Here is a 21,286-nt window from a genome sequence, read left to right as displayed (position 1 = left end):
TACAAGCAAATGGTAAATGTAGACAAGATTCCAGAATAAAAATAAAAGTTTGTTTGCTGACAGCAGCGAATGTAACATATCTGTCTTTGGCAAACTGAGCAGTGATGTACACACGGATTAATGTATGTGTTGACATTCAATAAGTCAATAAGACATTCAATAAGTGTGCGTAAAAGGTTCTGAGGCCATAAGGTATATGGCAATTAAGTCGCCTGTGAAGGCAAAGGCACAGAAGCTAACAGACAGAAGTTTCAGCAACTCCTGACTGACGTTATTGGTAGGTTACTGATTAGATTATTAATTGATTAAAGGTAAATTATCATATGTGCCACATTCACGTGTTCCATCTCGGTTGTCGTCTGTCTTGTCATTCACACTGCACGAAAGCACTTGAACCAGATGGTTAGGCACTAATGAAGTTCATTCCTTGAGCTACAGAGCTGGAATGCTCGTGTAATTTGGGTATTCTGATGTTTGGAACGGTGGACAGGGTAGATTCCCAGAAAAGGAAAACATAAGCTGGGAGGGGGAGGGAAGGGCTACAAGGCGAGATTGGGAAGACCGAGACACTTGGAGAGCATTAAGAGAGGCCTCCGTCCTGCAGTTAATGTAGCTCGCCCGATAACATTGGGGTTTGGCGTTAGTTATGTTTGTTGGCATCAAGCTTGTGATGCTTTCATCCTTTGTTTTCTTTCTCTTCAAGCTTTCTCTTAAATGCCTTAAATGCAGCATTTCATATGTTTTGAAGAGGGAATCTAGAACACTTGAGCAAAATGGTTAGCAGTGGGACTCAAAAAAACTGTCAGATTTCAGAGGGTTTCAAATTGGGCTAGTTGGTTGTTAACATGGTCATACATAATTGTGCTTGTGAAATGACAGGAACGACACCAGTGTTTGTGTCGTTCCTGTGTTTTTTCCTGTCATTTCAAAAGCTGCCACAGTTGCCCAGACCAGAGTGCTCAGTAGAGGCATAAACTTCCTTTTCACACAGTATGAATTCGCATGTCTTACTGTAGGTCCACACTGGAGCTCTGCTGCAAGCTCTCTCATGACTTCCAGCATGACCCAATCAAGAGTTTTTGCATGTCACCAGATGGCATTATGCCAGCTACTGTGAGGCTTAATGGCGTTAGGCCACTCATTGCCATCATTTTGAGCTTGTGCCTTAACTTATGCAATGTGGTAGACCAGCTTACTGTATTGTTTGTTTATTTGCTTGTTTGTTTTGTTCCTTTAACCTATACAGTCAACTCTTGATATTTTGAACTGTAAGGGGACTGAAAGTTTGTTTGAATCACACAGAGTTTAAAACTTAAGTGGAATTTTTTTGAGACACTTGAAGTTTGCAGGACCAAGGTGTGATTTCGAGTGAAGTTCGAAGTGGTGCGGTTTTCTCTCGCACAGCTCCTGTACAACCTATGGCAGCACGTCGAGCTGCGGGAAGTGTACAAGAACGCCGGTTGGCGCGAGTACCATTTCCTGACACGGACGTTGGTGGCACGCAACTCCTCCTCCTCCCCGCCTTCAAGCGCCAACAACACACTAAGCCGGCCAATCAGCTCGCAGGGCGGCACCCGCTACGAGGACCGCACCCTGCCACGTGTGGCACGTGAGCTCAACAGCGGACAGCCTCCCGGTGAGCTGTAGTACCTGCTTGGTAGGGATGTGACTTTAGTAGGATATAGAGCTCAAAAGACCACCAGTTAATATCAGTTGGCCACTGTCCACGGCATTTTGTATTACTCAGTGGACCAACCACAATTACCAAATGAAATAAGCTGTTATGTTGCACTATATCAAGCTAGCCGAAGACAGCAAAATTTTAGAGCTTGTACAGTCAAATCTCACTACACGAAATTCAAGGGACCTACAAAAATTTCAGTGAAGTGCAAACTTCGCTTTTAAATAGGACCAGAACATTGCTGGATTGGATTGGATAGTTAGTGAACAACGTTATTTTTTTAAAATTTACCGATGATTATGCTTCTTGGTAATGCAATTTTTGAACGCAGCTGCTGCAATACTCGATCCATGGGTGACCGCATACGGAACACGCAGTGCCGAATAGAAGTGGCTCAGGGTTTCGACGTCAACCCATTTATTTGTCCCTCCACTCTCTTACTAGTGGGTTTTCACTATTTAGCACCTTGTATAGAATGCAGTAATCTTTTGCTGCACTTGTGCACTTAGGACTGCAGTGGTTGTGAATTGAGTCAGTGTGTCCAAGCTCTGGTGAACCATCTCTGGTACAACAGTCTGCTGAGCAGCAGAGGCCTTCAGTTTCTCCAAGCACAGCAGTGCTGCTTTGGGTGAAATTTCTAGTGCTTACTCTACAAGGGTTGTTTTTTTCTTCCTCTCCATTTCCTGAGGTAGTGTGCTTGCTACCGTCTCCTCCGTAGTTAGCGTGGCGCATGTCTCAACCTGAGAGTCACAGGCGCATAGTATAGTCAGTCCTCAAAGGGCCTGTCTGTACACAGCCTCTCCAACAATTCTATCTGGCCTCCGGTTCAGTGCTCTGTTCATCAGTGTCATGTTCCTTCTCTTCGGGATTGGCACCCACAACGGTTTGCTGTTGTTCTTGGCCGCTGTCGTCACTACCGTCGTTGGCCATGGCTTGGGTGTGGAGCCAACTAATCGTGCAAATCCAGCTATGGCTTCAACTGGCGTTGAGCTTATTTTGGCTAAAATAGCAGCCAGCATTTATAGCACAGTTCTCCACATGAACATATGTAACAAAAAGTATGGGCTGTGCTTGTTGAAGCGATCAATATGACTTGGGAGACATAGGATTGTGCCGCAGAATATGTTCGTAGAGCTGAAATGCACACTGCACTGAATTTCGTGGCACATCAATGGGGGGATTTAAAAAAGTTTGTGTCAGCAGGCTCCACTGGGATCTGATAGTAGGCCTTCACCAGGTCAGTCTTCGAAAATATGACCATGCCATGCAGATCGGCCACAAACTCGTGAATATGAGGGAAGTGGTATTGATTCGGGACGATGCGGGCGTTCAGGACACAATAGTCGCCACAGGGGCGCCAATCGCCAGGGTCATGTTTCGGCACCATATGCAGCGCCGAAGACCAGCTGCTAGATGACAGTCTAATTATGCCCAGTTGCAGCATATGGTTGAATTCGCGGCAGGGCAATGGCGAGGCAGTCATCAGCAAGATGGCGCGGCCAGCAGTACACTGGCAGGCCCATAGTGACTAATGATGTGTGACGGCATGGCAGACCGCAAGCTCGAGGTTGCTGGGCCTCGTGATGGCAGGAAAATCGGCCAGAATAGCAGCAAACGCTGATGACTGCATCTGCAGAGCAGCTTGGAGGGTTGGGGTAGCCACAGGGGCGAGGGTGTCATTCACGGACAAGTGAGTTCTGTGGTCCACAAGTTGGCAAGATCGAAGGTCTCCAGCCAAGCCAAAAGTGGCGAGAAATTCCGCTTCAAGAATGGCAAACCGCACATCCGCGATGATAAAAATCTATCGGAAGATGCGACGCCAGCCCAAATTGAGGGTTAGTGAGCACTGCCCGTAGGTTGCAATCTGGGAGGTGTTCACCACCTGCAAAGGTGCCCCTGGCACAGTGTGTTGCTGATAGAGTCGAGATTCAGGTACGAAGCTAACCGGGGCACTGGTGTCCACCAGGAAGCGGCATCCTATCGGTGACGTAGAGCAGGTGGCTGGGTGCAGAGCCAGAGTCACAGGCCGCCATCATTTACTCACCAGCACGTTTACCGACCACAGGCAAGGCTGCTGGCACTGGCAGTGCCGAACTTGCGGTGGTACCAGCAGAACGCATCACGGCCTGGGCGCCATCGTGCCCAGGCCGTGATGGAACCATGGTCTGTGAGTGGAACTTGGGCTGCGATGAGGAATTGATGCTCACAGTGTGGAAATGGTTTGCGAGTTGGTCGACTTTATCCTTGAGACTTGACTCCTGGTCATCCAGACTGGATGACAGGACGGACGAAATTCCAGCCACAGAGCGCGAGCCAGAGTAGTCAGAGACGCGGTCAGCCAACTCCGTGAGCTTACTCAAGGTAACATCATCTGCTGTGGCCAGGAAGACCGTGAGGTTCTGAGGCAGGCGCTGAAGGAACAGCTCGGGGTGTAGCGGGCTGCTGACGTCCTGCAAGCGGTCACCGATTAGTTGTTGCATGCAATGAAGGAGCTGAGATGGTCAGCGATCGCCAAGGTCTTCGGCGCTGAGCAACTGCTGCAGGCGGCTGCTCTGAGATGGTCTTGTAGGCCAGAACCATAGCCTTGAAACCAGTTCGCGCAGGGAGGAGGGGTCGGACGCCTTCAAAATGTCGTCAAACTCGTCAATCACCTTGGGGGAGAGAGGGTCGACACGACATGAAGATATTTCACGCGTTGTGAAGTGATGTGCCGATGGTTGAACACAGCCTCAACTTGTGGGAACCACAGGGTGGGGGTTCCGAGGCCAAAATGGCGGCAGTTAAACTTGGACGCTGGCAATGTCCTCCTCAGCTGGTGCATGAGCTGGGACCTGGGTGCCGCACCCTTGGCGGTGTTGTCCGCGTCCATCCTGTCCTGGTCACCCAACTGTACAGGGACGGAGACTTAGCCCCAACAAATTAAATGGAGTGAGACGTGGACGTAGCAGACAGGCTGAGAGCGCGGCATAGACTACTTTATTCTCCCTATCGCGTGGCTCCGCGTATCCGGCGCCAGCGCCTGGCACGAGCCAAGGTGGCGCAGCACTAGTGATGGCGATAGCGCCGCTACAGACTGAATAGTTTATTTAATTGACATTCATTCAAGTGGTTTACTGTATTTATGAATTCTGGAGATTCAAAGTGCATAGGTTGTTTCATATGTGCAATTTTCTCAATTAAGGTGTAGCTCCTTTGAAAGCATAAAGTGGGCACTCTGGCTGGCAGTGATTTTGCTTGCGTGTTTCTTTTTTTTTAACATTTCCTGTGTCTTTTTTTCTTCCTCTTTTGCAGTGAACATGCCATACAGTCGGGTAAGCAGATTTCTTTCTCGTGTCTGACTAAATTATGCATAGAACTGTGGCAACTTATTTACCAGAGCCTTTTTCAACTTCTCCACACATTTTGCAATATGCATATCCTAAATTTGGATGGTGCATTAAGCCAGAGCCAGTTCATGGAAAGTTAGTTTGGCCACAGTGCTTGGCTTCGTTGGTCATGGCGGTGTTTCATGTGTGCACATTTTTTGCACACAGTTGTCCAGCTAGTGTGTTCGTTTGGTTTGTAAACCAGGACAACAGTTTTGCCTGCTGTAAGTGAAGAAATAGCAGTGATTAGTGTTGCCAGAGGAATTAATATGGTGAGGTTGTGAAGCTGCTGTGTTATTGTTGTTCTAGAAAGTATTTGTCGCATCAGTGACAGTTGAAACAGCAGCCCCATGTACTAGAGGTAAAAGCTTGGTAGAGATGCTGCGAGATGTCTAGAAACATCCGCGTTGTGCTCTCATGAACTGTCTGCCAATAATCGTTGTCCACCCAGTCTGAGGAGCTTCCACTGAGCGAGCTCAGCCACGGTGGCGGCGGAGGTGGTGCGGAGGTGCAGCCCGGTTCTCCGCAGCCTGCGCAACCACAGCAGCCCACGCTGCACCGGCCGCCTGTTGGTGGCGTCCCCATTTTCCCACCAGGCCCCGTGAGTGTGTCCTCCTACTTTGAACAGTGCACTGCAGGTGCACTGCAAATGATCGGGTACTGAAACTTACTGCAAAAAAGTGCTTTTCAAGCTTGTCAAAGTTAAGAGCCAAACAAATAACACAGCAAAAATGAGATGAAAATAGACCGACTAAAGGATGAAGGAAGTGTACAAGGCTCCACACTAAGACAAACATGTGGTGAAGAAAGGCAGAATGACAATGGGGAAATTACTTTTATGGGCATGGCAATGGAAGTAAAAAGATAGCAGAAAATTAGGCCGAAAACAGACAAGGGCTGTGATACTATATATAGTAAAATGAAAAAAAAAATGCAGAAACTATAAAATATATGTACAGTCAAATCCACTTATAACAATACTGAAGTGCCATGGAAATACCATTGTTATAACCAATAATTGTTGTAACAGGGTTGTGCCGAAAATATCATAGAACACATGCAAAAGCTGACGGTGCCACAACTGACCATTGTTATATCCGATATATTGCTATAACCGGTATTGTTATAAGTGGGTTTGACTGTATATGAAAAAATACAGAAAGAACGAAACAGAAAAGGATAAAACGGGAAGTATAAAACACGAGTGTAGAGGGCTCCACGCTAAAACAACGATGTGGGGGGGGGGGGGTGAATGGGATATGCAAATATGAGAAAAGGAAATGACAAATGATTTATAGGAAACGGGCCTAATCTTCATCTCTGTGCATTTGCATATCCCGTCTGTTGTGGCTTCAGTCTCATTTTCGTGTGACATCAGTGTCACACTGTATGGCATGAAGTAAGCTTACAGCGAGAAACATGGCTGTGGTGTCGCCTATAATTTTGAAAGGTAGGTCATACTGTGGAATCTCAGACGATGTGGTCGTGATAAATACCAATGCGTAAAATTCCCTGGCTGGAGTGCATCGTGTACAGTGTGCAGATTTTCGAATGTTCCAAACACTCTCCCACGCCACTGGAGATCATTTGAATGCGTGAGCCGTGACTGAACCTTCAAGCACTAAGTGCTGCCCGCACATCACTGACACCGTAATCGTCAATCATGCGATACAGACCGTGAGCAATGGTGCTCGGCCTGCACATCCCCTTCGCCACGATTGCCAGTTGCGCGGTGCGCACTACGAGAAGTGAGCGGCAGCGCTCGACCGTAAATAAATCCTGTCAGCTGTAAACAGGTTTAGTTTGTGTTGGATGATATGAATATTTTTCACAACCCCACAAGGTTCATATCGCCGAGATACGATTGTAAATTGTTGTCCACTATTATGACCATTGAAAAGTTGAAGCGGCACAGATGTGTACAGACTGCAGTTTGTTCTGCATGTAGGTTATACAGTGAATACAAAAGCCGAGTTCTTTCACTGCCTCCGTGCTACTAGATCTGCGTTATGTGCTGGCTTCGTGCTTACTCTTTTTAAAAGTCACTGAGGGTGTAGTGGCTTTGAAATCTGAAGTATTGCGTGTTGTTTGTCAGCTTTCATGCTCTTTCATGGCTGAAATGGGAGAAGCAGCTGTTAACTTTGCACAGAAAAGAAATTGGTGCACCAAAATGTCATTTGACAGTGTCTGACAGCTTTAAGCTCTTTATTAAAGGCGATTATTTTTGCCTTGGAATAAGGGAGGTTGTTCACTGCGGATTGAAAAGTGTTGCCACAAGTTTCACATACTTCACAAAGAGTGTGTTGACTCTATGGTGCAGAAGTACAGCAGGTGTGTGATTACACAGATATGGATAACTTGTTCTTCCAGCCAATTCTAACAACTTTCAAATCCTGGTTGAGCTGCTCTGTTTTGAGTGCGTCTTCACAGTGCGCATGGAACTTTTAGTTAGTTCAAAGCTGTTGCTTCTATGCATACTAGCACAATTGCCAAAAAGCAGCAGTTGCATGGCCAGAACCAGCCAAATATGTTTGAGCATTAGTGGAATAATCTGCTGTGTTATTGGTTGTGTTTAGCTTTGAAACTTGGAGAGATAGGAGTAACCAAATAGCTACTCTGACCATTTGGTCACGTCAAGCAGTTGCAAACTGCAGTGAAATCTGAATGCAGCAAACTTCACGGGACCTCCAAGAATTGTTTGTTATAACTGAAATATCCTAGTAATAAAGGACTCTCAAATCAAAGCTAATACAGTAAAGAAAAGCTCTACAATTCTAACTGCAATTCAGACACCTCGTTTGTAATAAGAAGTTCCTTTACTATGAGTGACAAAATGCTCAAGTATTTTGAAATTTGTAGTAGTGAAATATCTTTATATTAAGAATAGGCATTCTGGCGGGAATTTTTGAAAAGTTCGTAAAACTAAAAAAATCGTTAATGGGAGGTTTGTAGTGATGAGTTTTCACTGTACCTGGCGAAAAAGCCAATTACATTATCCTGTGGCTGCAGTCTAATATTCAAGCATTCTTCTTTTTTTCTTTCCTGGCCTCTAAGCTGTCTTAGCCACTGTAGACAAAGCTCAATCAAATAAGTGCCACAGCACACTGTTACCAGAAGGGCTGTAGTGATGGTTGGGATATCTAGAGCATGCGTGTGTTGACATAGCGTCATTTGTTCTCCTTTTATTGTGTTGTGTAATAGAAACTCCTGATGATTATAAATATACCAGACTATGAATAGCTATGCTTACATGTTTGCCTTTGAGTCCGTGTGTAACTAACTCTGCTCTCTCTCTTGCTTCAGCCCCCTGGTTTCTAACATCTTCCCGACCTGGTCTTACACTCCTTTAACTAAATAAGACGTGGTGGGTCTCTCTCCTCTGCTTTTGCATGTGTGTGTGTGTCTGAAACATGTTCTTGCCTGACTGCCTGCAAGCACTGTATCCGTGTTTTTTGTCTCTGTTCTACTTTGTGCATATCTACTAGAAGGCTGTAGTAATTACGAGAAACCTGCTGTTTAAAGGGGCACTAAAGAGAATTTCATTTGCGAGTGTATTGCAGAATAGAATGTTTATAGGACACCTTAAGAAACCTTTCCTGTGGCATTCGTTAGATTCATTCAGTTTTCATTGACAGTCTGGAAATAGAGAAGACCCCTGGATGCCCCATCAGGGCTGATGTGAACTGCTTGCATGACACAATAGTACCTTTTGCGGTACTGTCAAACCCTGCTGCAATAAAGGATCTCAGATTCTCCACTGGCAGACCATATAAAGTAATGCAGTTAATTTCCCCACAACAAACTTTTTCCAGGTGGTTTTATGCTTCAAAGAAATTTTTGTGGAAAGTGAACTTGACGGTTTATGCTGTAACGTAAGAAACATTAGGCGACCAGTTTGTTTGTTTTTCCGGATTCAGATGAGATGCCTCAGAGTGTTATGTGCCATTTGGATTGACCAGAAACTGCCACTAAAGTCTCTAAGCATTTCAGCTTCGCCAAATGGTGCCACTGACATTCCCCACGGATCGGCATTTAGTGACCACATCGTATGCCACATGCAAACGAGTGTTTGCATTGTTGCAGCTTGTCCTGCGCAGCGCCAACTCTGGTAGCTGTGGGTTAAGGAACCCGCCTGAGCCGTGTCTCTCCTCCCTCATAGTAAAAAAATTAAGCAACGAAACCGTGCGCAATAGAAAATGGCGTGAATCTTCAAAGCATGCACCACAAGCATGAAAGTAATCACTGATGCTAACTAGCGTGTCACCTCCCCTCATCTTAACCGAGTCACAAAATGCAGACAATAACAGACCTCCAGCTTCAAGGCCCCAGCTGACCACAGCGTAACCTACTTGCAAAAGTGAATGCCGAAGGGGTGCTTGCAGTTGGTGCATTCGGTGCTCGACCTCCCCGTCTTTTGCGTCATCTTTGCCTTTTCGTGTCGGGTCCTCCTTGCGGCAGACGCTGGGCACTTCCTTCTGTGGGGTGTTGGCTTTCCTATTTGGGCTTTGCCTGATCGCATGCTTTCATCGACAACTGTGCAGCGGTTCAGCCATACAGTGACAGCACGGCGCCGGCCAATAAATTGAGCAGCTTTAAAATGCATTGAAAATATAGCCAGCCAAGCAAAATTTTGAAATTCGTTTACATTTTCTTCTGTGTGGGGATTATGTAGCTATTCTGTGTGCTTTCCTACTGCCATTTGAGTGCATGGCCATTAGAAGTGGCCTTTGTGAATTGAACTTATAATGACATATTGATGACGTTTACAAAAGGTTTTTACAAAAGCAGTGTTATAAGAATGCACAAACTGTTAGAGGCCAACTGCAGAGTTATCAAGACTGTCATATTTGAACAAAACTCATTATCTTTTCTCGCACTTTGCACTGTTCTATTTCATTATCTCTGCACAAATCTGTTATAAAGTTGACCGTTGCTGTGTATTCAGTTCAGAAAGTTTGTTCTAGAGACAACACTGCATTTGTCATGTTTGTGTTATGTGTGGGACTTCATCGCCACAGCACAAACATTTTTGAAAAACACTATTTTTCCACGCAGCAAAGTTTCGGTTTGGGCTTGCCCTTTTTTTATTATTGTGAAATTGATTTGCCTGGTGTTTTAGAAAATTAATTGTTCTAACAAAGAGCAGGGACTGTAAGAAGTATATTGCAGTCAGCAGCGTATGTTGAATGTTCAAAAAATTGGCAGTGGTTTAGCTCTGGTTAAACCCGGTAAATTGCGTTAGCAATGGCAACCTTGGTAATCCGTTGTTTTTCGAGTCTTTGCGCGCATTCTTCTGGCGGTTCTTTGGCGTGTTGCCTTCGCCTGGGACCATTGCGGCGTTCCTGAGCAGTCAGGTGTTGAGATGCAGCGGTGACCGATGACGTGCAACCACTCTGCGAGGTAGAACGTTGTCGCTTTCTCGCTTATTCCTGTCGCTACCCCTTCTCCTTAGAGGACTGCATAGTAAAGTATTCACGCCAAGGCAAGCGCGCATTTATAGACTCTCAAAAGCGCGGGAGCATGGGCACCGATGTATTTGGTCACGTGACCATTCCGCCACGCTGCCAGGGAGTCCACAGAACGCCATCGCCCGTTCGCTCCTGGGTAAATTGTTTTTTAAGGAAAGGAACTGTATCTGTCTTGCATATCTCGAACCTCGCTGTAAAGGGAAGGGAGGAAGATGGGAGTGAACGAAGACACCGTATTCACTAGACACGCACTTTTGTTCATTGCAAGCCATCGAGCTGGCATGGCGGAGTGGTTAGCGTGCTCATCTTGCTTTCCGGAGACCCTGGTTCGATTTCCCAACTCGACCACTTTCCTACTCGGTGTTATTTATTTATTTATGTGGTCTGACTAGAAATTAGTCTAATTACAGCTGGGTAGTTTAAGAGTCTCTTAACGTTCGTACACAAGCTGCGCAGCAGCGTTTCGCACTGCGCGCCAATGCTGCTAATGCTGGCTTCGAAGGCCAGAAGTGGTGGACCCCCTAGTGGCGCCATCTGTCGTAGACTGAGCAAACTGTTCTCGCCGCTGCCACGCAACACGCCGGCGGCGCTGCCATCTGGCGGAGCACGGCTGAAGCAACGGCACGCCACCTGCTCGGTGCAGCAGCTGTTTAAGATCATCCGTCCCTACCGACCGGTGCTACGTGACGAGGCGAAACCTACAGTAATATTGCTAACGCAATAAAAAGCCCCAGGGTGACCCTTAAAGGTTTTTAAAGCTAGCTGGCACTTAAAAAGACATAAGCCATATCCATTCACACTTTATTAGCAATGGAAAAGTCAGCTGTTGCATGATGCTTGCTTTTTATATTTTTCGAAACGTGGTTGTACAAGAAGCCCCTACTAGCTCAGATTCTCTTAACTTGAAATATGCAACTCCTACAGCTGCCGTGTGCAAGTCAGTCCTTTACTGTTGAGTGCAAACCAAAGAGCAACTTGAAGTTCTTTTTGTCCAAAATCACAAATAATTTGTTTGAGAACAGTTGCTTTCTCTCTGTTCCGAAAATGAGGACCCCATTGGTAAGCTCATTTTCTATATCATATCAGCTTTTAGCTATAAGCTGTATGCATCACTTAATCGGTATTTACAGTCTAGCCCGGTTATAGCAAAGTCCGTGGGAATCGGAAATCTCTTCACTATATCCACTATTTCGTCATATCTGGACTATGAAAGAAACAGATACAAACAACGCCAAGTTGATTCCCTGTACGCGTTTCACGGGTGTGGACTTCAGGATCGCGGCCTCCATGCTATCCAACTGCGAACTGAAGTTCTGGTCAAACTCTGAACTTCTGAGGAACATGCGCAGTATCCACTGCTGCATAGGTCACTGGCTTAGGGGCGAAACCAGCGTCATTGCAATTGCTGTCAGAGGCGCTGTCCACCGTGGTCCCGTCCATGACGCTCCCAGCAACTTCGCTCGTCATCAAGTCCTCGGTAGCAACAAGATCGTCGTTGGTGAAAACCGGAAAACCGTGTGGCTTGGACCCGAAGGCACAAGGTCCAGCATGCTAGCGGACTCCCAGAGCTGCTCTAAGGAGGCGCCACCATCGGCTGTTGTAGCTATGCCAACTGTGGCAGCTTCTGCCCTGGCAGGCGCCGCACCCGCGCTGCTACTTCGGGAGAAGCTGGTCTTCTCGAAGCAGTGGGCGATGGTCGAATGCTTCATGTCCCTCCAGGCTCTGCTTGCAAACAAAACCGCATTCACCAAAGGGACTGTTATGTTGGCCACGTTGTCGGCAGTGCAAGCACTGATTAGGAGGCGCTACAGTGGAGTTTCTCACATGTGGTTATTTTGCACTTCATCTGTGGTGTGTATTAGGTACAGATAAGTGATCTAGATGCATCGAGATAAGCTGCTTGGTGCATTACATCCTTGGTTGCTGATTAGCAGTTAAGCCCCATTTACCATGACTGCTATTACTGCTGTCAAGATGAGCAGTGTCTTGTTGTTAAGCTGGTTGGCACGTTGTGCTCCATTTGACATTGATTTATTTGTCAGTTAAGATATTCAGTCCAGCCCTGTATAAGGTGTAGGTTGTGCTTGCGGGCTATAAAAACACACTGAATGTCCTGTTTGATAGTTTGGTGGTATATTCCGCATGCAGAAGTATGGTATGTAGGTCCACAGCCTTCCATTTTCTGGCACTTGTTGCAGGTGGGACAAATTTATCCCGGTGCTGCAGAAAATATCTAGATATGTCAGGATAAGCTGTTTGACTTATTAAAGAAGGGCCTTGGTTGCCACTGTGCAATTAAACTTAAACTGCTAGTACTACTGCCGAGGTGAGCAGTGTCTTCTTAATGGGAAGCTGAAACAGTTTTAAAATCGCATGAAAGGCAGCGGTTGGGAAGAAAGGACCTTGTAAATCATGTTTCAATTTTTTCTCTATTCTTGCAGTAAAACGAGCCAAAATCGCTTGTTAATCCGCCACCATCACATGCGTGTTGCTTCTGGGAGCACTGGATGGGAAGGGAGACAAAAGGGGAGAACTGGCGGAAGTGACTCCATCTGCGGAGACTCTGCCGGCCGTCCTGCTTTGCTTGCTTGCTCTGCTTCATCCCGCGCTTTAGTGAATGATGGATCAAGGCAATATTCTGCCGGTGCCATTTGATTGCTGTAGTTTCGTCGTTCTGTGAGACAAACTAGCACTGTACAGCATGTATGAACTGCTTACACAGAATATCTTATTGCAGCCTTATTTCTCTTGTGGTTATTTTATTTTCTCATCTGTTTGCATGCAGACTCTTAGTTAGTTAGTTCGCATCCATGCTGAGCCAGAGCCACTTCCGGCACTTTTCTATACCCTTGTCACATGGGCAGTCGAATCGTGGTTCACCGTTGTCGCACAGCTCACCACCGTTCTCGGTTACTGCATCCAACGGCTCCTTGGGTGCAACAAGCAAAGTGACTCTGTGATCGGCAAAGCGGAGCTATATTTGCAAATCTCTTAGTTATATTTACACCGTCTGATGGCGCTGCCCATTGGTAGCGTTGCCTCCACCCTCCACTGTCATACACAACTGTGCCTTCCGCAAGCCAGCTCCTCTACGGCGTATCCCTGGATTCATTGTAGAGGTAGAGCATCTGCTTTACCTTCATTCGTGTTTACAAGCATTGCAAGAAGTATCTGCTTCTGCTTTTTTGCAGTAGCGAGTGCACAATAGCGCTTTGATACAATTTTGTTTTGTTTTTCCCTCTCTCTCTTGTCTGTTGCACGTGCAGCTATGCAAAACATACGTACCAGTTGATATTTCCAACACGCTCAAATGTGGTGACTTCGCTTTCACTGTTGACTCACTCCATAGTGTCATTGGTTATGTTGCTGATAGCTCGAACATGTACAGTAACAGTCCAAGCTGTTCAACACTGCTTGAATAATCCGTAATTTTCTAAATCGGGTTGGGTTGTCAAGTCACCTAAAGCAAATCGCTACACAATAGCACCGTCAGTTCTGGCTGAAGATGCCACAGATAGCATCAGGACAGTCCCGGCCAATCACAGGCGACCGCGGTGTTCATTCGGCGTTCACCCTTAGACGCTTGTGCGCGTTTTCTTGTGAAAAGCAGCCTTTTGCATCTATTTTCGCCTTTTTTAAATGAGATATTCGTGTTCAACGGACGGAAAACTAAAATGCTGCATGGAACTCAATTTTTTTTTTTAAAGCATTTCAGCTTCACTTTAATGAGTATAGGTCCGTTCGCTTCGCCTGCACTCCCTGCACCAGTTCTGTGCAGTTCTGTGGCAGTGCCGCGAGCGTGTAGCGCCAGTTCAAGAGCAGCTTGGCACTGGCTGCTTCCATAACGAATGGTCGAGTGCGAGCCTGGTCGTCTGCTAGCCTTGGCGTCGCCACCAAATTGCAGCCAGAAGCCTGGCGCCCATATATCAATGGCTGCCAACATCCTGAACCGCATGAAGAATTTTCAGACAGCACATTGCAGCAAAAGGTTGCCATGCATCAGCCTTGATGCAATCTCGTATAAGCAAAATGCACGTGTGTCCTTGTAATGAACACGACTGAGGTGTGCGCGCACCGACTTGCATGTTCAGCAGTTGTTGCAACAACGTGCATAATGCTGCATGCACGTGTATACTTTTTAGTTAACATAACCGGCTTTGAGTACTGTTATAACTTTTTTTATTAGTCCAAAGAAAAAACGTCAGTAACGGGTCTGTCAAGAGCACGATGGTCGAGAGATGCAAGGTGCCAGTGATGGTCACAGTCTCCACCTCCGTCGTCACCTTCTCGAATGGCCAGTCACTTTCCATCAGAGTCGGGCCGGTGTAGGGCATCGTTCTCATCGACGAGTGGTATAATTCGAATGTCTCCGCTATTTATCGCGAAGCACAAGCCGTCGTTGCGCAAGCCGTCGTCTGCTTCCATGACGGCTGCAGCTGCACCATTTCAGCGCTGACCACTGAGGGGGTGCACAGTTTTCCTGAACTAGACCTGCACAATGTCTGCGCGTTTTTGAAATGAATAGCGTCTTGCAGACGACGCCATCTTGCACCAATAAAACGAAAGGTGAAGTGCAGCACCGCGAGAACCAGTTCACGTAGTGCTGGCGAACTGAGCGGACCTTATGTTAGCAGCACTCCTGCATTTTAGATCTTTTGCTCCTTCGCTGATGGCCGGTGTCTTTGTTGGTCTTCTCTTCCCTGGCCACACAGCAGCAGCAGCAGTCCATGAGGTCTCCGCCTGAGCCTGTCTATGCCCAGGTGAACAAGAAGAAGGACCGTTATCCCAATGATCAGGGGCCCCAGTACCTCGCGCTCGACGGCCAGGCATCCCAGCCCGCCGGAGACTCCTGGGTGTGAGGACCACGGCCACATCTCAGCAGTCGTTTCTTTTTTTTTTTTACCCTTCGCCATTGCGGGACGTTTTCACATGCCTTGCTCGGGAAAGGAAGAGAAAAAAGAAGATTGTGCGTGCACTTTCCAGATGAGCCAGCAGTGTGTTTTGCTGCTGTGCTTTTTAGTTTTTTTTTTTACTATTATTATTGCCATTATCAATTTGTGCTAGACTGTCGTGCTTTTGCGGCATGCACTGGAGGTATGTGCACCCCATGTTTTGTTTGGGGTGCTTGTGTTGCACGTTTTAGGAGAAGCTTGAAGCCAAAGTCAGTTCCTTGCTGTCATTTTCTTTTCTTAAATATATTTGCCAAGATTGAGTGGCTCTAATGGCCATCGGCGTTTTATTCATTTTATTTCAAGTGCCAGGTTTTGTATCTGGGAACACAATACGTCTGTGGCTGAAGACGAGTTCCCACTTAGTGTGTTCTGCGGACTGTGGTTCTTCACCGGATCGGCAAAAAAATATATATATATAGATATATATAGACGATGTGAGGAGACGCTCGACAACTGTGTGCGCACGTGTGTGGACAGTGGCGGCGGTGTGGCGCGCCTTGCCATCGTCTCTTCTCTGTGTAGAGAGGAGTTAAAATGAAGGGCTGATTGCGATAGAACGTTGGAAATAAGGAAGTCAAGACCAGGTCCTCCCACCTTTCTCACTCACTGTTTTTGCCACAGGAACTGGGGGAAGTTCCAGTGCTGCCTGTTCTCGCAGTGCGAGAAGCAGAATGCTGCCAGAGGCGAAGGCAGCGTGACCCCCTTGAACATTGTCCTCAGCAGAGGATGCCGACGCAGAAAGGGACGGTCGGTGCATTCTCTCTTCCCTCTCGAGCAGGAGGGAAAAGGTAAAGATGAGGGTTTTCAGGGACGCATGGGGAAGTAACATGGGAACACAGTTTCCCATTCGCCATTTACTACTCTGTATGCTACCGCGACAAATACATTCTATCATCATTACTACTACTACTATGCCGTACTCCTCGATCCTGCCAGTGCCAACAAGAGTGTTTTTTTGCCATGGCTCGTCACGGTTTTGAACTACATTTCGTTTTGATACAGACAAGCATGCGCACACGCACACACACACCTCTCCTCTTGCCCATGTGCGCATGTGGTGCACTGTTCTCCGCCTCGGCGTGTGACACCCTCTCGGTTGTCCCCTCCTGTCCCGTCCTCCACTGTTACTTGCTGCCTGTCCTTCCTTTGCGGCTTCTTCACCGTTGTTCCTTTCATTTCTCTTAACTTGTTGATTGTCACTTTACGGTGAAATCGGGTCCTTCCAGAAGCACCTTTGCACACGCCTCCCCCGTCTCTGTTGTCTCAACACAAACTGTTCATGGCGGAAACTTTGCTCAAGTGTCGCAGGTCCTTGCGTTGCATTTCTTGGGTTGTGCTGATCGGGAGGCAGGTCGAACGATGGATGTCACAGACGGAGTGCTCGCCCCTCCCCTCTTTGTTCTCTCTCTCTCTCTCTGCTGTGGACCCGTCATTACTGAACCATCTTGTCTACAAATGAGCATGGCCTGGCTGGCGTCGCTTTACCCATAGAACGTGCACGTGCACGGCTGTAGCGATGCTGGTGCTGAGTCGTTAAGCCGGTCTGCTCGGAGGCTGTTTTCGTGCAGTCTGCTCTCACAGTCCGTTAGCAGGCGACTGGTCGACTTGGCGCAATGTAGCTGCTGTGGCCATCTTTGCTCTGGCCCTCTTCGTCTTGGGCAATGAATGCAGCCCTGGCTGCAAATCAGCAAGAGGGGGGAAAAAGTACCACAAATGGAGCCTGCACCACAACTCTCTTTTTTGCCATTTTTGGAGCCGTTTTTGTCTCCGTCATTCCAGAGCAGCTGTGAACTTTTCAAAAAACACTGTCCTCAGATTCCTTGTGTTGTTTTTTTTCTCCGCTTGTTGATGATGACGTTGCTTTTTTTCTGTCGCTGCCATTGCCTAGAGTACTTGTATTTCATAATTTTGTAGGCAGTGCAAACTACTTAAGCGCCGGCCATAATTTGCGCGGTGTTCCGTTTCTTTGTTTTGCGGTGCATTGGCTAGGCGTGTGAACAAGTCTTGTGTCATTAATATGTGTGTACCATACTCGTGTGCATTCTTTGGACAGTATTTAAATACCTTAGCTAGTTTTGTTTTCACAGAAGAGAGTAGTTTCTTTCTTGAGATTGTTTTGCATTGACATTATATGATGGGCAACTCTGTTGCCACCCCGCCATTCTGCCAAGGTCTATGCTGTACAGTTATGAATGTCGCCAGTCCCCTTTTGTGTTGTGTAATACTGGTGCAACTGCATTTTTTTCTTGTCCCCTTCTATATTCAGCCAGTATGTTTGTCTCTGTGCAAGGATTCACATTCCATTCCAGTTTTAGTGAGGTCGCTTAAGGGGCACTTTCTTTTATTGAGGGACGAATTGTAATTGATGAGGCAACCTTTTCTTGATTCTCGTGAACATAGGCAACTTTTTATAATGACATATTGTAACTTTTACATTATATACCTTTTTCTTTCCAAATGGACTAGTGTACATTTTTGTTCTGTAAAATGTATCTGATATGAACTGTAACTTCTGAAATAAAGGTGATTTTGAGGACCAATGCTACATGTGTTTCCGTTAAGTGCCATGGATACACTATGTATGCTACATTTTATTCTCCGGGTAAGGCATGTGTGACGAAAAAGCTTCAAAAATTCTTTGTGGTTCACCGCCGTTGGCGCACTTGGTTTCTTATACCTTGCTGGTAAGAGCTGGTCGGCGCTGTACCACAGCAACTGGGTTTTTCTAGAGCCGCGGCACCTCACAAGAAGTGCGTAACCAAGACGGTTTGGGTTAGTTGGTTCTTCGTGCTTTTATAATTTCGGTGCACACAACAGACGGGACGTCATTTTCATGTTGTCTATTGTGTGCGTTGAAATTCCAAAGTCTGCATGCAGAGCTGAAGACTACTTGACACAGCTGCATTTTACCCTCCCTTCGCGACCTGCAAGAAGGGAGGATGTATTACACCTGCACATCAATGGTAATATGCAGAGCTGCGCTTAAACCCTTTATCGTAGCTGGAACTCAAAGCAGAAGCATACAGGAAAAGCACGGGGCATGCTTCTGTGGCTGCACCTTATTTCTGCCCTGGACCCGTATTACGGAACTGTCAAATCAAAAACTTGTCAAAAACTCGTCAAAAAGCCCCGCCGTAGCAGCGCTCCTATTGGTCGGCCGTGGTCGGCGGCCATGTTGCTTTCTTGCGTCATGGGTGGCTGGCGTTTACGTCACGGACATGACAGAAGTGGTGACGTTGCACGCCTAATTATGCAGGCTCATTTTGACGCTTTTTTTTTTTATGGCTTCGAGGCGGTCAAAATTGGACCGTCGAGTTTTTGACAGAAAATGGCGGCAGCGGCGGCGTATGTGGCTGTAAGACTGAGGCGGCTGCGGCGACGCGAGCAATGGCGAAGGTGGGCGCACGAAGACGCGTTTGACTTGCCGGACGAGCTGTTCCGACGCCTTTTTCGACAGGAGAAGCAGACTGCGGTGTGGCTGTGCGACGAACTCGCCGATGAATTTGGAGGTGTGCGCGCGAGTGCGCTGTCGGTGCAGCAGCGGGTGCTGTGTGCACAGCGGTTATTTGCGACCGGCGGCTTTCAAGCAAGCTTCGGCAGCCGACGACACCTCTGTGCCACAGCTACATACAAATAAAACATGCTTATGCTGGCAAAGAACTTTATTTTCCCCTGCAAATTGCACTTCGTGGTCGTCTTCTGCTTACCGGCCGAGGAAAAAGAAACAGACGACCACACATCACATACAACGCTTCACGCTTTGACACTTTTGTCATCGATCGTAAAAGCCGAACAACACAGACCTTAACTAGTTGGCTTCGTCGATTTTTCCGCACTTAGATCAACCGCACAGTACCTTGATTTTCGACGCCGCGTAAGAAAACAGTATCAAGCCGTGGAACCATATTCTAGTACACTATAGTGGAACAGCCAGTTTCCGTGCAAAGCGGCTTGTAGACGTTTTACCACCGTCTGCGCACCCCCGCGGCAGCAAAAGTTACCCACCAGGAAATTTAATTGCCTAACTTCTTGCGTTTCTTGTTTTTCTTAATATTTGTTAGCTTTAGACATCATTTTCTGGCAAAATAAAATAATAATTATTTTTATCGCTGTGCATTTCTTTACTCTTTTAGCAAAAATTTAGCAGACGGTCCCTCGTCGTGCAGGCAAATGCTTCGGGCGCCGCTCTGCTGTAATTGGCTGATTCCTCGTTGCGCCAATTTTGCGTCAGGCGTCGACGTCACATCGTTTCGTCATTTTGACGTCACTGTCAGTAACTTTTGACAGATTTTTGACAAAGTTCCGTAATACGGGTCCAGATTTCCAGAGTTTTTTAAAGCGCCTTCCTTCTGCAACAGTCTGAGCTGTCGAACGATGCACAGGCGAAGCAAAGCAAGCGGTTGAAGTAGATATTCGGGCGTGCCAGCAGGTAACAAACGAAGGAGCTTGACGTGTACAGTAAGAAACTCTCTGCCTGATACACTTCGAGCACGGTGGCTAGATCAGTAGGTTTGCCGACCGGCAAGGTACAAAGCGTAGTTCAGTGCACCTCTGCTTCATGACAACAGAACTGGCGCTGCTGTTCTATAAGCGCTTTATAAGCTCTCGTCTTGTAGAGCACACTACTCGGGGGCAATTGATACTGCACCTACCACGGCTGAGTTGAACGAGTCAGATATTCCAATCCCTGACACTAGAATATGCACGTCTCTCTATTTTTTTCTTATGCAGTTTACTTGCAGTAAAGTCATGCGAAATAAAAAATTACTGAAGTGAATCGGTGCCATACATTCATAGCAAAGGCTGGAGGAAGCGGGCGCGAACCGGGATTTTGACAGTTCAGGAGGTGCAGCACTCTCGCACTCGATTTGGCAGTGCAGCTAGCGCCACCTGCACTTTGGCACTCGATTTGACTTCGTGCTGCGCAAGTTCTTCTGCACTTCTGCACTAGCCTCCCAGTGAGTTCTCTTCTCGTGCGAGGTGCTTGGCGCTCTCCGTAGCAGATGGCTCCGCGGGCGTGCTTGTTTTGGTGAGCGGCGTTGCGGCCATGGTTGAAAGAGCCGCATACCCGTGGTAGACGCGGCATCTGTACTGTGCCCTCATCAAACCGCTGAAACGATAGTGCGCATACGTGTGTGTGTGCGCACGTGTGTGTGCGTGTCTGGTTTATAGTTTATGGGGGTTTAACGTCCCGAAGCAACTTAGGCTATGAGGGACACATCCCCTTCACCCTCATGCTGCTGCCGCAGCAAGGCGCTACCCAATTCTCCGGTATTCTCCGCAATTTCTCCGAGTGGACGCGGCAACCACAGGCCAGCATGGTCGTTAAACACCATGTATGCCACCACATAGTCTCCACAGGCCCAGCGATTCGCACACGCCCATGCCTCCTCTCCCCCGAAAAGTTTCAAGCAGCCCAGAAAGGCTTGACCACATGCTCCAGCTCGGCATAATCTGCCCGTCCACTAGTCACCGCTGCACACAGTGCCGAGTCTACACCAGAAGACTGGCGACCATGCGGGGACTGTCAAGCCATCATTCGAGCAGCACTTTGCGCTGGATTATGTAACAGCCTTGCGCCCATTTTTTTTCCTGGCACACCTTTTGCCTTCCCCTTTCGAACGGTTTATTTTTTTAGAACCTCCACGCTACAACCCTACAACCGTTATTCTCACCGTGTGCTTCAGGCTTTGTGTTTCCATTTGTTCAGTCACATTACATATGCCCCATCTTGGGGCTTTTTAAATTTCCACACAACTCGTTTCAGTGAGACGATAGGGCAACATTCCTCCAACCCCAACGCCTGGATCGCCCACTGCC

The 21,286-nt window shown here is 47.2% G+C and overlaps 1 protein-coding gene across 11 annotated transcripts in view; it reads left to right on the top strand.

Moving 5' to 3' along the window:
- p120ctn (adherens junction protein p120) overlaps positions 1–18,006 on the top strand; it is a 107,586-nt gene extending 89,580 nt beyond the window's left edge. For 6 of the 11 annotated variants that reach the window (XM_089541894.1, XM_089541853.1, XM_089541899.1 and 3 more), the window contains 4 exons: positions 1,405–1,636; positions 4,973–4,992; positions 5,498–5,647; positions 15,227–18,006. In XM_089541894.1, coding sequence (XP_089398020.1) covers positions 1,405–1,636; positions 4,973–4,992; positions 5,498–5,647; positions 15,227–15,373 — 549 coding nt within the window. In that variant the 3' untranslated portion in view covers positions 15,374–18,006. Of the gene's footprint in view, positions 1–1,404; positions 1,637–4,972; positions 4,993–5,497; positions 5,648–8,349; positions 8,411–15,226 lie in introns of all 11 variants that reach the window. The other 5 variants (XM_089541896.1, XM_089541897.1, XM_089541898.1 and 2 more) reach the window with 5 other exon arrangements.
- The last annotated feature ends 3,280 nt before the right edge of the window (positions 18,007–21,286 follow it).

The sequence above is a fragment of the Amblyomma mixtum genome, chromosome 1, assembly GCF_055824585.1.
Source record: "Amblyomma mixtum isolate Tamu chromosome 1, ASM5582458v1, whole genome shotgun sequence".
NCBI classification, from domain to species: domain Eukaryota; kingdom Metazoa; phylum Arthropoda; class Arachnida; order Ixodida; family Ixodidae; genus Amblyomma; species Amblyomma mixtum.
The sequence above is the reverse complement of the archived record's forward strand: the minus strand, read 5'-3'. Positions and strand labels throughout refer to the sequence as shown.